At 40.5% G+C, this 14,252-nt stretch overlaps 1 protein-coding gene across 1 annotated transcript; it reads right to left on the bottom strand.

The window, feature by feature from the left end:
* Positions 1-7,990: 7,990 nt before the first annotated feature.
* Positions 7,991-13,604, bottom strand: slc6a14 (solute carrier family 6 member 14). Its single transcript, XM_034218368.1, has 15 exons — positions 13,519-13,604; positions 12,829-12,973; positions 12,617-12,748; positions 11,554-11,715; positions 11,278-11,392; positions 11,063-11,195; positions 10,373-10,513; positions 10,142-10,277; positions 9,965-10,057; positions 9,744-9,869; positions 9,530-9,648; positions 9,333-9,432; positions 9,136-9,245; positions 8,702-8,869; positions 7,991-8,550 (listed from the first exon to the last, which is right to left on the bottom strand). Exons 1-15 carry the CDS (start codon positions 13,582-13,584, stop codon positions 8,395-8,397), a joined length of 1,902 nt encoding a protein of 633 aa, XP_034074259.1. The 5' UTR covers positions 13,585-13,604; the 3' UTR covers positions 7,991-8,394.
* Between the last annotated feature and the right edge of the window lie 648 nt (positions 13,605-14,252).

Below are 14,252 nucleotides of genomic sequence, written 5' to 3'. Positions count from 1 at the left end.
TTAAAGTAAGCCAATGTTTTTTTTGCACTTCTAAGTAATATATTAGGCTATGAATACACACATTTACCATCCAGTAACATGTAAACCATGATTGTCTCTTCTCTCTTACCATCACTGCAGTAACTCATATGACAAATAAGCTTGTTGAATGACAGCTGCTCGGTTTGTTAAATTGCATCAGTCAGCCGCATCATTTCTAAAACACACACACACACACACACACAACACGCACGCACACACGCACACACACACACACACACACACACACACACACACACACACACACACACACACACACACACACACACACACACACACACACACACACACACACACACTCACACACACACACACACACACACACACACACACACACACACACACACACACACACACACACACATAGGCGTAGTCATTTTGTCACCAGACTGAGCTCCATGTATGATCTCTACACCCCACGGTGTGCTCTAATTGCTTCATTAAGGACCCTAGGCTTAATCAAATACTATTTTACTGGTGACACATGCTGAGAAGTGAAGTTGTTAATATTAGCTGTTTTATTAAATACTGGATGTCTCTCTCTCTCTCGCTTTCCCTCTCACACGCACATTAGATATCAAGGGATCATCTGGTTTTACAGATTAACTGAAACTGCTCCTGAGCAGCAAATAATGATGTTTATGCTCCATTTGTTAATGCATTGGCCTATAGTAGAAGGCCAAATTCCAGTCTACTCTCGCTGTCCAGAGTATAAGCACTTCCAGAACACCCCAAGCCGTGTCTCCATTCAATTGGAGGCTAAACCTTCCCTAAATGATCAGTCCCTTAAACTACTAACACTGATGGTCCCTAAATGTCTCACACATACTGCTACAATACATATTGTCCATCAACTCCTGTAGAAAAGGCAATGATTTCATACTAGTCAGGGGGCCAACACCGATATTGCAACTTAAGTAATCGCTTTTGGGTAGAAGCTGTAAACCTATCCAGTATTCATGTTTAACCCCTTGGCCTAGCTATGTTGACATCTTTGAAAATGATTTTTTTGGTCATTTAATCATTGTATCATTGTAAGTGGTAAAATCGGACCTTTTTTCACAATGCTGCCAAATTAGTGACAATTTGCTCTGTAATTTCTCACAATTTTGTAATATTATCCCTCATTATATCTCCTGTGAAAGTATGATCTTAACTATTGATTTAAAAAAAATCAACCAATGGTAAAACAATATCATAGCCTACCACATGGGGTGCTGTGGGTTGATACAGCAAAAACACAGCAGCAATGTCAGTGAAGCAAAAGAGTTATACAGTTCAAACTAATGGGTGGTATTTGAGATAATAAATAGTTTGAGTCTGATATTGTCGACTAAATAACAGTTACCTCCGGATTCAACCACCAAGTGTTGCCAAAAAAACAGGTATGCTAAACCTTTTTCCATCTACAAGCTAGCTAGCTAAAGATGTTGCAGTGATCCACTTTTTAATTTCTCCTCACAAGAATAGAGACTAGAGTAGTGATACTATGTATTTGCCTTTCAGATGAGCCAATATGGAGCCAGAGGGAGCTGTAGTGAGTAAAAGAAGAAGAATAGCAAATTATATTAATTGGGAAAAATGCTTTATTTGTCAACATGACTATGGGAAAAACAGGCAAGATAAACTACTAAGAAAAGCATCTGAGGATGGACTGAAATGCATTAAACTTCGAGCAAGTGAACGAGTAAAATACAAAGATGTACAATATGTTGATACTCTAGATCAGTGCTTCTCAAAGTGTGGTCCGCGGACCACTGGTGGTCCGTGAGCGCCCCCTAGTGGTCCGTGAGTATATTGGTAAAATTTCACATTTGAAATAAATAAATAAATTTAAGTTTTCCGCACTCTCGCGGGAATATCTCCGCAATGGAGCGAGCTTAAGTTTCACTTTCAATTGCATGATATAGCCCAGCGCAACACCTTCATCACACATGTGGCCAATTGTTTGTACCATTTTCAGGCGATTTGTAAAAAACAATGTGTTTTTGGATATTTGTGGAGTTAGGTGGTCCGCGAGTATTTTTGTATTGGTTAAGTGGTCCTTGGTATGAAAAAGTTTGAGAAACACTGCTCTAGATCGAATTCAGGAGTTCCTGGACACAAAAGCCGAAGAGGTCCAGTCAGAGATGGGGACTCGAGTCTGTGACTCGGACTCGAGTCGCACTTAAGTCGCACACACAGAGACTTCAGACTTGACTTGGACTCCTGCTCAAAAGACTTCGGACTCGACTTGGACTCGTGTTTTGGGACTCGTGAACAATCATTGTGTTTTCTATTTTTGGCGTATTAAAGGTGGGGTAGGTAAATTTGAGAAACCGGCTCGAGATCGCTAGAATTTGAAAATACACAACCGGAGAAAATCTGCCACTTCCTCACAGAGCCCCTCCTCCAACACACACGAACGCGCACATGACCAATGAGGGCACGAGATAAGTTTGTGCCCCGATGGGAGGCTGACAGGCAGGTAGGCCATCCAGTTACTTTAGCCAGGCCGGCTATCGGGATGTTAAGAGCATTCCATGGAATATAACAAAAAGTGTATCTCGAGCCGGTTTCTCAAACGTACCTACCCCACCTTTAACATTAACATCATGGTAACACCATGGCGACCGGCGGCACACCTGCAGCTGTACCGCTTGTAATTAGGTTCAACTATAAAAAACTTCGAACAAAACGCCGGCGGCACCAACAAAAGGAGCGCACACTGCAAAGTCTGCAATATTAAAATCAAGGATGCTGGTGCAACAACGTCAAATGTCACCAGGCACTTGAAAACTCACCCGGAGAGGTCAGTCACATTAACGCATATGGACGGTTAGCAAACATGTTTAGCTCAGCATCAGCTATGTAATGTTAACTTAGCTTGCGACTAGCTTTGTAACTGAATATTTGAAAAGATGAGTGAATGTTTGCTCGTCACACTTGTTTGCGTTGAGTGGCGTTGACATCCAACTCTTGACATGACATAAAAAAGGTCGGTAACGTTAATCATTACGTTCCGCTGCCACCATCTACTGGCTAACGTTAAACGTAGAAAAATACATAGTTACATACATAAATACATCTGTCGGTTTATAGGCAGGTTACAGGTTTATTGTTGACCACGTAACGTTAATGTTACAGGTTTATCAGGTTACCATTACACTGGGTTTGAGTGAGAGGATAGAGGAATATGTTTATTTATAGTAGATTTAAAAGATGTCATTAGAGACCCAGTGTAATTAAACAATACGGTTGCAGAGGTCAAATTTGAACATTTTTGTCCACTGGCCAAATGGCTAGCCTAGTGAATGTTGACATTTTACCAGCCACTCAATAGATTGGCATTGTTATTTTTGGCTGGTGCGTGCAACATACAGTAGGCCTACCAGCCACTTGCATGATTTACCAGCATTTGGCTGGTAAATGGTGTTAATGGTAGATATCTCTTTTGGAACAGGTCACGTTTTAATATCACCAGTTCAGTATATTTCAGATAATATTGCAGCAATAGTTTTTTAGTTGCAAATGGCACAGAACAAATGTTTACTTTTAAGTACTTTTAACACAGTTTCCCTGCGGGGGATTAATAAAGTATTTGTGATACTGATTTCTGATTCTGAAGTGTTTTGCTTATAAGTTGTTTGCATTTAGCTAAACTGTGATGTTTTTCCTCATATTGCATTGCAATAGCCTGTTTAAAGTGATCATATAACAAACAACTAATCAGTACTGATACTGTATGCTAATAGATATAGGAGTGATAATAATACAGTAAATGCTTTGCATTTCTTAGATATAGCTGTGCAGTATTCTTACCAGACTGGATAGCAGCAGACAATAGAAGGCTTATTACAACCAGAAGAGACATGAGACTTTTATTTTTTAGAGACTTGAGACTTGACTTGGACTCGTGACCAAAGACTTGAGACTTGATCAAGTCTCACCCCACAAAGACTTGAGACTTGACTTTGACTCGTGACCAAAGACTTGAGACTTGACTTGGACTTGCAAAAAAAGACTTGTGAACATCTCTGGGTCCAGTGGCACAAGACATGCTATGCTGATTTTACCCATGCCGTTGTCATTGATCGTCTTAAGCAGCGCTTTGAAAACACTAAGGACACACTGGAACCTGCAAGCTGCCCTCCTTCCACTAGAAGTTCAATTGCTCCAGTCATTTGGGAAAAATGCATTTTTTGTCAGGTGGATAAGTCTCAGGAAAACCTCCACACTATTCAAGTCTTACACACATCGGAAAATATTCTTCAGCTGGCTCAGCTAGACACAGTATTGAGATGCAGGCGTGCAGGAGTCAATGACTTGATTGCCGCAGAGGGCAAATATCATCTTATCTGCTACAGGGCATTCTCCAGGAAGTACCAAAGCACTACGCCAAGAGCAGACCCATATGCCATTTGCTTAGACAATGTGGCAGATGAGCTGAGAACTGGCCTTGCCAGGGGTGAAATATACTCTTTGAAAACTGTTTGGGAAAGATACTGTGAAATTATTGAAGACTTTAACTTGGAACCAGGAACATACAACAGTCATCATTTCAAGACTAAGCTTGACAAATTGCTTGAAGGGAAAGCATTATTTGTGCAATCATTGAGCCCAACGAAGCCCTTGATGATATTTCCTGAAATGACAGCTGAGGCTGCTCTCCAAAACCTAAAGAAAACAATGGATGATGAACAGGAATCCCAAGATGACACTAAAGGAATGAGAATGGCTAGTTGTGACGATGAGATACTGAGTTGGCTGTATTGGGTGTCATTAAAGATCAAGGCAGACATCAGGGAGTCCCCAAGACATGATGTAATGGGAGGGATTGATCAGCACCATGCAGAAGAAGTGGTGCCTGAGAGTTTGTCAATGCATTGTCAATGCACCTCAAGAGGGCCCATTACCAAACGAAGGTTTGGAAACAGTCACTAGTGACACATCCACAACTGCCCTCACCAATCAATTGTGGTTGGCAGATGATGAATGGTATGCTGGTCCCCATGCTTCTTACCAAGGAACCTGTACAATCCACATGCGTACAGCTGACAGTGTGTGGATGCAAGGAAAGTGGAAGTCAGTGCAGTACCAGACAGTGTCTCTGTCGCAGAAGAGGACTGTATTGCAGTGGGGCGTGTGGATGTGCTCGTGCAGCGTCGTGCATGAACTCCAATGACATTCAAGAGACTAACGGTGAAGAAACCGATCTTGATCTGGATATTGTGGTGCGGCCGCCAGAAAAAAGCACATCAACAACGAGATCTTCAGTGTGCGATGCTCAGCCCTCCACATCAGCACGTGTACTGAGGGCGCAGGGGCGTACAGATCGCCGTCTGTAACCAGCAAACATTGGCCTGTCCTCATCCTCGTAGACACCAGGATTCTAGTGCCCAACACTGACTTGACTATACCTCGTCTATAAATTTCCCTCCCTCTTCCAAAGAAACACGCCTGTTGGCTTGAACATGCCTAACCCCTGAGTTGCTCTGGTTCCTTCCGACCCTAACACTGGATTCATTTTATTTAGGGATGCATGATAATTATCGGCCCGATAATTATCGGTCCGATATTAGGAATTATGACGTCATCCCGATAAACCCGATACCAGTATTAATAGCCCCGATAATATACAATATATTTTTTGGGTAAAAAAAAAGAAAAAATACTGCGGTGTGGGGTGGATTGGGATGAGGGGCGCTTGTTTTTCACTCGGCTCCTCCCGTTTTGCCAGTACTGTGGTATTAGTGGTTTAGGAAGAGGGGAGTTCACAAATCCAGCGCTCCCTAACTCGTGAAGCCAGGACAGTGGTATGGGCGTTGGAGCTATGTGCAACTCAAGGCATATGCTCGAACCGGAGCTGCCTGGACGCTGCAATCATGTTGCGCACTATCCGTGCTGAGTGTGCTGACTTTTCGTACAATGTCCCACTGTCTGGCTTCCTGCATAAAGTCAAGTGCTCGGCGCAGTTGTGGCGAAATGTCGCTCCTCTGTTTTCATTTAAACAGCTCCGTATATCCGTTAGCGCAGCTAGCTAGCACCAGATGCTAACAACAACAATGCACGTAAGGTCTCTCTCTCTCGCTCGCTCGGGCCACACATACACACACCCTCCCGGTCCTCCAGATGGCCAGTCGGTGCCTGCCGGTGAGCGTGGAAGTGTGGTCTGCCACAAGCGGGCGGCAGGAGCGGGGCTGTCAGCATCAGCTTGTAGATGGTATTTTAAACTCGATGCGCTCTGAAACTACGGGGCGGCCGAGGAAAAAAAATACACATGCGTTAATCGCGTTAAAATAATTAGTGGCGTAAAAAAATGTGTATTATCGGTTATCGGTATCGGTCTTGAGAAGCAGGAAGTTATCGGTATCGGTATCGGTTTCAAAAAACCAATATCGTGCATCCCTAATTTTATTGTTTTAGTTTTTATTTAATGTTTTATGTAAAATTTTGTATACATGCAATGGTTCCATTACTGGGAAGATGATCCTCAGTAATCCACAAAAATATTTTGTCTTATCATGGTATCCAAGTGTATTGTCAAAATACAACATTAAAAAGTCAAAAAGCATTAGCACGAAAGGTCACCTCGAGAATCATATAGATTTCCGCTTGGACATTACATTATTCAAACCTGTGTAGTATTGCACTGTATGAAATGACTGTGCTCTAACTTGGCAAAAGTACCTAGCATACATTGGAATCATGATTCCTAAATTATTTGGGCTACTATCTCATGTTTCCAAGCTGATATTCACTCTAAAAACATGTTTTCTTTTAGGCGGAAATAGAATTTTTGACTTTTTTTCAATGGTCTAGCTCTATTTTCTCTGACACAGTAACATCCATTTACATTCTGACACTTCTGCAGCCATCCCACTGCTGTCACCTTTCTTTTGATACCAGGATTATCTATATGGCCCTTGTGATTGGGGAGATATTCTATATTTATTGTGGGCATGTCATTTCGAGCAGGCAATCTGAAAAATTGGCCTGAAATGGCCTCTAAAAGTCACAAAAATAATTGTTCAAACTTGTCAACCACCCTAAAATAGGTACATAGGTCCCCTCTTACCAAAAAAATATGTTAACAGCTTCTACCCAAACATGGCAGCAAAAGTGTTAACGGAAGCACTTTTCAGGATTGGCCCCCTGACTATACACAACAAATACATTTACTGATCAGATAGCTCATAAGAAGGTAGCACTACCAAAGCACTAACTATGTTTTAAATTCTGTCAGAACGAGAGACTGGTAGAAACTGTGGCAGGAGCTAATGTGCGCTGCACGTAGCTAATGTTACTTACAACTAAAGTGCTGGTTTAACAACAACTTGTCTGACAAGTTGCATCCTCATTGCAAATTAGTGTCTCTAGCTCAACATATGCTGCTTCTGAAGCTCTGTCTTGTGCTGTGTGCGTCGGGCTTCGGCCGGCTGGATGTATAAGCAGGATGTATGCATTTTTTCACATTTACAATATATGTAGAGTCTATGGTTTGCATGGTAGCAGTAGTTCTTTAAAGGTTATGGTTAGTAAATCCACAGATTCTTTATGAGGTAAGTATGATTTAGATTGTGGTTGTTTGTTCACGCCTTTTGTCATAAACGTTGTGTTTGCACTTACTTGTATGTACATAATAAATGCACATTATTCGTTGTTATATCGGTAAACTATAAGAAAATTGGAGTAACCCACATTTCAATTATGTAATGGTAGCATTTTAGCCCAGCATTGTTACATCTTGATTTTCTGTAGCCTACTAAGCTATTTGTTATTGTAGGTTGCATCAACATTCATGAGAACCTGCTATAAACATCCAGCCCTATATATCTCCCGTGCTGTGTGTTATTGCTATATAGTAGGTGCATAGATTGCATAGACGTTGAAGCAGCTTGACCTCATAGATGAAGAAAAACATTTTTATTTAAGAATATTGGAGGTGACATTTTTTTTTTAGTTACCTGACATGGCAAGAGAGGCACGACAGTCTTTACGAACAAAACATTAAACATCTTGATTGAATGCCCCATTGAGCAATAATATTGTTTTATACATTGACTCATATTATTTATTTTAACATGAAAGCATGTTTTTTTCTTTTTTAGTTAGCTTTCAGCTGTTTTACACTTGGTGCCTTTGGTCATTGCTCCTTGTCGTCACTTTCTAATGGCTCTGCTCCATTTACAGTGAACACATGACCTCACATAAGTGTGATGCATGCTACCTGCTCCAGAAATCAAATCTGTGAATCATTTGTCACTCTGCCTCCTTGAGTTAATAAATCACTTAATTAACTCTAATTTACATAATAAAGTGTTCACAGATTACACGTATGCACAAAATGAAAGACTCTGACACACAAACCACACATCAGAGCCATGAGCTCGAGATTACATTCACATTTGCTTCTGGTTCGGTTTTATGGCTCATCCTGAGGCGGATGCGTTGCTCGGAGTAGCGCTCTCCTCGATGGATGTCCAGGTAGGGATGCCACTCTTCAGCTGGAGAGCACAATGACTTCAGACGCTGTGGAAACACGTTAGCATCATTTCAACCTTTCATGTAAAAAATATCTCATGCTGTGCAAAATGCCATGCTTTGGACATTTTGCAAAAGGCATCATTGGTATCTTTGTCCGATTTTTCGGCATTCTTTTCCGGTTAGCACACATACACACCTTCCAAGGGCTTCCCTCTGCTTTCATCAGTTTATATACAGCGACGATAGGAACCAAGAGGAGGATAAATACAGTCATGCACCAGCCCACAGCCAAACCCCACTCTGGGAACTGGACTCCACTATAGGAGGGTGACTCGAGTGACACCAAGGACCAGATCAGGATCACCTATAGACAACAAAGGCAGCTGGTTTCAAACATTACACCAGATCAGAATGTAATTGATTTACTGTTTGTTTGTGAGAAGGTCAAATCAAAGTTTTTTCTATTCAGACATGAGGAAGTTTTATTTATTTAATTATTTACAAACAAACAGAGAGTAATGTGAGGCCTTTTTCCTTTTCTCTAGATAGCTTTTAAGGCCTGAGTCAAGCAGATGCTTCCAGAAATATGGTTAATCAAATATGTTTGCATCAGCTGCATGTTGTACTCACCACTATAAGGCAGGGGGTAATGAAGAACCAACATGCTCTCCACCACAGCCAGAAAAGGAAACTCTTCTTTCCAATCATCATTTCAATGTCTTTAATGAAACGATTTCCCCCTGTAATGAATGAGAAGAAGACAAACATGTACACAGCTGGAATCTCTGTCACCTTTATGTGCACATACCTCCAATTGTCACATTTACCATAGATGTAGCAGACACCAATGATCTCCAAGAGAGCCAAAACTAGCAGCACCCAGCCAGCAACAAACCCATCGATTAGGGTCACCCAGTATATTCCTGCCTATCTCAGACACACACACACACACACACAAACACAGGTGAGTAGGTCAACTAGATGTCGTAAGACAGCTCTAAAATAAAATGACACTCAGACTTACCCTTGTGACACATGGCAGGCCCAGCAGGTAGAGAACAGAACATATCGCTACAGTCAATAATGCTCTTTTGGACTTGAAGATTTGAGGAAAGGCATCAAGCAGGCAGGTTGTGATCACCTCTAAAATAAAGAACATTTTATTGAGAATGCATCAGTGTATTGCAGTAGCAGTCGTCTAATGTTAAGCAAGTTTAAATGATAACTAAATAACCCACCTATTCCTGCAAACTGAGAGTCCAGACCAACAGTCAAAAGCATGAAGAAGAACAAAATTGACCACAAAGGGGAAATGGGAAGCTTAGACAAAGCATCTGGATATGCAATAAATGCCAGTCCAAATTCTGCACAGACACAAAGAAACAAAACATCAGGGGCCACTTAAATGTTTTCCATTATTTTTGTATTAATTGTTGTTGAAGCATTGTGCTTGCCTGACCTGCCTTGACCACTTTTTCAATAGGCACTTGTTGGAAGTGAGCCATGTGACCCAAGATTGAAAATATGGCAAAGCCTGCAAGCACACTGGTACCTAGGAAAAGATGAAAAATAGATCAATAAATACAATATTTTCTAACCTTTTTATAGATAAACACTACTATAGCAGGGCTCCCACCAGCATTAGTAAGTGTCACAACAAATGCATCTTTGAACATATTGTTGTGGAAGGTGTTATAGGAGGCAAGAGTCATGACTCCACCCCAGCCAATCGAGAGAGAGTAGAAGGTCTGAGTTGCTGCATCTTTCCAGACCTAAAAAAAAGAAAAGAAAAAAAGACATACTTTAATCAAAAGATTTAGATATCTGTAGTTAAAAGCAGTGAAAATGGTCAAAGTTGGGTTCTTACCTGTGCTTCTGTCAATTTAGTCAAATTGGATTGGGAACCAATGTAGAACTCTATCCCATCTCTGGCTCCCTCTAGTGTCACACCTCTGATCAGCAGGATCAGAATCACCACGTAAGGAAACGTGGCTGTGAAATAAACCACCTGGAGAGAAGCATACAGTAAAAATTGTAAATAAGTAATTTATTACGTAAAATGTTCTTGCAATGCCACTAGGGGTTTCATGCATAACTTGTTAAACCTATTGCTTGTCATGTTTCAATTAGCATAACCTTTTCGTCTCTGTCAGTAGCATGCACTCACACTTGTAATCTCAAAATAAGTTTATCTAATGGGTGCATGCAAATATGTAAACATTTTTATGAATAGTTTGACATTTTGGATAATAATATATATTTTGCTTTTTATGTAGAGAGTTAAGAAGAGAAGAGTGAAACCATCTGCGTTTGAAATGTGTAGCTTTAGCCAGCAGCTGCTTAGCTTAGTTTAGCATTTAAAGGCTGGAAAATAGGGATATAGCTAGTCTGGCTCTTTCCTAAATTCGAGAAATCCAGCTACCTTTAAATTCACTAATTAACAACTTTTGCTTGCATTGCAGTAAAACCCTGAAAGGACATTAGACAGTTTGATATACTGGCCCTGATGTTGGTCTGTGGATAAGGTATTGGTATTAGGTGGATGTTGTTGTCTTACTTTGCCAGATGACTTGATGCCTCTGATGAGCGCTGCAGCAACAATCAAGGAGCTCAGCAGCAGACAGAGAGCCAAATGCCAAACTACTGGTCCTGTTTCATCCAGGCCGCTGGATCTCTGCAGGGCCACACGGCTGAGGAAGAGAGACTGTTCAGCCACAGCATTTATGATAAGTGTGTGAATTTGTGTTTGTTGCAAAAATGTGTAATCCTTACTCCCAGTACTGCTCACTTGGGCTCTGCATGGGAACTGTGATTGTGTCAGATGAAGGACAGGTGGTGTTCTCCTGAGTCCAGTTGGTCACTAAAACACCACTTACATTGCAGTACACTAGAAAAGTTAAAAAACAAAAGACCAAATAAGTGAGTATTTACAAGCATTACTTAAGCTTTGATCTGAAATGTAGATTGCTCAAGAAAAAAAAAAACTTTAATATAGATTGTATTTTCAATCTTTTTCGGTTCCTTGACTCATCCATTTTTTGTAAGTACCTTGAGGCGTGGTGCTGCAGTTACTGTCAGGCAGACTGAGGCAGCTGGACCACGGCAGAGGAAACTGGAAGGAGGCGAACATGTAGTACAGGCTGTAGGCGATGATGACGTTGTAGTAAATTGATACTATTAGAGTCACCATAACCATGCCAACGCCAACACCTGGAGCGCAAAAGAGAGAGGATATATCAAATGGATCAAATCAATGACTATTTTAAATTGTGAAAAGTTAACAATAAATACATTGCATGATTATTAATTAATTAAGCATACATAAATGAAGGCATACAAGTCAAAAGTTGGGGGGAACAATTCCAACAGCAAACAAAGATCATGACTTTTCATGCTAACTCATTAGGTGTGGTTTAGTGCGTTGGTGTTCGGATCGGGGGTCGCAGGTTCAAACCCCACTGCAGTCAGCATGTCGTTGTGTCCCTGGGCAAGACACTTCACCCCAAATTGCTCCTGGGGATTGCCCACATTCTTGAGTATGTAAGTCGCTTTGGATAAAAGTGTCTAACTAGTAATGTAATCAGGCAGCACCATATCTGATAGCCCTAATGTATCAGCTTTATTCCAAAGTAAATTATCTTTTCTTGAGAGCTGTAGAAAAGCTTTGGTTCTTCAATACATTCCTGAACGCTTTTGTATTTTTCCAATTTTGTGGGGAAATACAGTTTTGTTTTATGCTCAGTAAGGCCTTGTGTCCCCATACTTAGCATTTTTTTCTGAACGCCAGCGTCTTTTTATATTGTTTTTAATGAGAAGAAATCAAATGCCTTCACCTGTTTCAACAATTATACATGCACTTGACCAGTATGTTTTCTTGTTAGACTTTAATGCAGCTCGTACCCTTTTGGTCTGAACAAATTCAATTAATTGACCTTAAAGGGTTTACGGCTTAAAACCAAACAACCAAAAGCTCCTCTGAGATCAAGAGTCATTAAAAACAAAAGACAAAGGATTGTCCACAGTTGACCATTAGCCTCATAAAACTCCTCATGCTTGACATCTTTACATTCAGATTCACCTGATTGATCTTTAACTCTAATGGTCGTCTTACCCTGCAGGATAGGTACTGATCTCCATATGTTGATTGGACCTTGGCTGCAAAACTGTCCGAAGGCACTTTCCAGGAAGAACAGAGGAATCCCAGTCACCACCAACATCACAAAGTAGGGGATAAGAAAGGCACCTGCCCAAAGTGAGGGATTGGAAACAATGTCAATAGTAGTGATTGACAGTAGTGATTGATATCACACAGCAAGTACTTACCCCCTCCATTCTTGTAGACCAAATACGGAAATCTCCAGATATTTCCAAGTCCAACAGCATAGCCGATCGTAGAGAGCATGTACTCCCTCTTGCTGGCCCAGTTCCCACGCTCAGTATTTTCATCCCCATTATCCACATGTGGATCCTGATCATTGAAAAGTTTCCAGTGGTAGAATTGGTAAGAAGTAACATATATAAAATACAACTGCAGTCAGTGAATGTTCATTTAAGGGTGATGAAATACACAGTTCTGCAACGCTTCATGATTATATTTAACAAAAATAAATAGGACACAAAGACATAGGTCATCACTGCAGCAGATTTCACTTTGCTCATATTTACTTATGTAGTAAGTAATTTATTAATGTATAAATAATGAAATACATTATTCTTTTCAATCAAATATTTTTTTCATTTAAGTCTTTCATGCAGAAATTGGTTAAATGATCAGTTTAAGACAATTCCACTTTAGTAGTCAATTAAATAAACCCATTATATATTTACTGATATCTTGTTTAACCTTCTGTTGCAACAGGTCATACAAAATCTACATGTAAAAACCGGTATATATATTTTTTAATTCAAATACCAAATGAAACAAAAAATCTAAAATGTAAATCTTTAGAAATACAGGAAAGTAACCTGTACCCAAGACCTATTTTGTGGTAAATGGTAAGAGTCTGACCTTACCTGGTTGACAACAGCAGGATTTCTGAATATTAAATTCTTGAAACTGTTCCAGCTGTATTCCCTCATGTCCTCCTTTCACCTTAAAGGTTTGTATACAAAATTAAAATCCCTCAGGTAGGTCTGTTTTAAAGTCACCCCTCCCCCATTGGACAGACAAAGGAGTGATATTTTCCAACCAATCACCTGCCTACCCTCCATCCCCTCACAACATTGCTGAGCTGGTTTGTGCAATAATTCTTATCAAGCTTGAAACAAGATGTTATGCACATTAGTAGTTTCCTTCATGATAACATTAGTGACTCACCAACCCTTACTATAAGTGTGATAACTGATAATTTCTGTATCATACTAGTATTTCTTCTACATTGCTCAATTATATGATTCCACAAAACAGGCCCATACTGTGCATGACTCTTCACCTCAGATTGTGTAGCAGTGATGCTAACATTATATTATTAGTATTGATAAGGAGACTGCCCTGACTGGTAAGTGTTTACTCCTCTGTGGGGTGTGTGTGACTCAGGTGAGTAACCATGTCTTCACAACTAAAGCCAGTCCTCTCACTGATGATGGAGAGATCTCATGTTGGTCAGTGACAACAACATGTAATCACTGTGCTGCTAGCATGGGTGCAACTGTGTCACCCATAATCACAACCTGAGGATGTGACCACAATCATGTCAGTTGACAACACTAATGACACAGAGAGGTTAATGAAAAATCCCTGCTAAACC

The sequence above is a fragment of the Gymnodraco acuticeps genome, unplaced genomic scaffold, assembly GCF_902827175.1.
Source record: "Gymnodraco acuticeps unplaced genomic scaffold, fGymAcu1.1, whole genome shotgun sequence".
NCBI classification, from domain to species: Eukaryota; Metazoa; Chordata; class Actinopteri; order Perciformes; family Bathydraconidae; genus Gymnodraco; species Gymnodraco acuticeps.
Note: the sequence above shows the minus strand (reverse complement) of the source record. Positions and strands in the feature narration are given on the sequence as shown.

What these genes read in the sequence shown, in the direction of transcription:
- slc6a14 (XM_034218368.1), bottom strand. Translation starts at nt 13,584, where the DNA reads ATGAGGGAATACAGCTGGAACAGTTTCAAGAATTTAATATTCAGAAAT. An exon ending in CCAAGTGAGCAGTACTGGGA is followed by an intron (nt 11,196 to 11,277) that starts GTAAGGATTACA and finishes TCTCTTCCTCAG; the next exon opens with CCGTGTGGCCCTGCAGAGAT. An exon ending in CAGAGGGAAGCCCTTGGAAG is followed by an intron (nt 8,551 to 8,701) that starts GTGTGTATGTGT and finishes GTGTTTCCACAG; the next exon opens with CGTCTGAAGTCATTGTGCTC.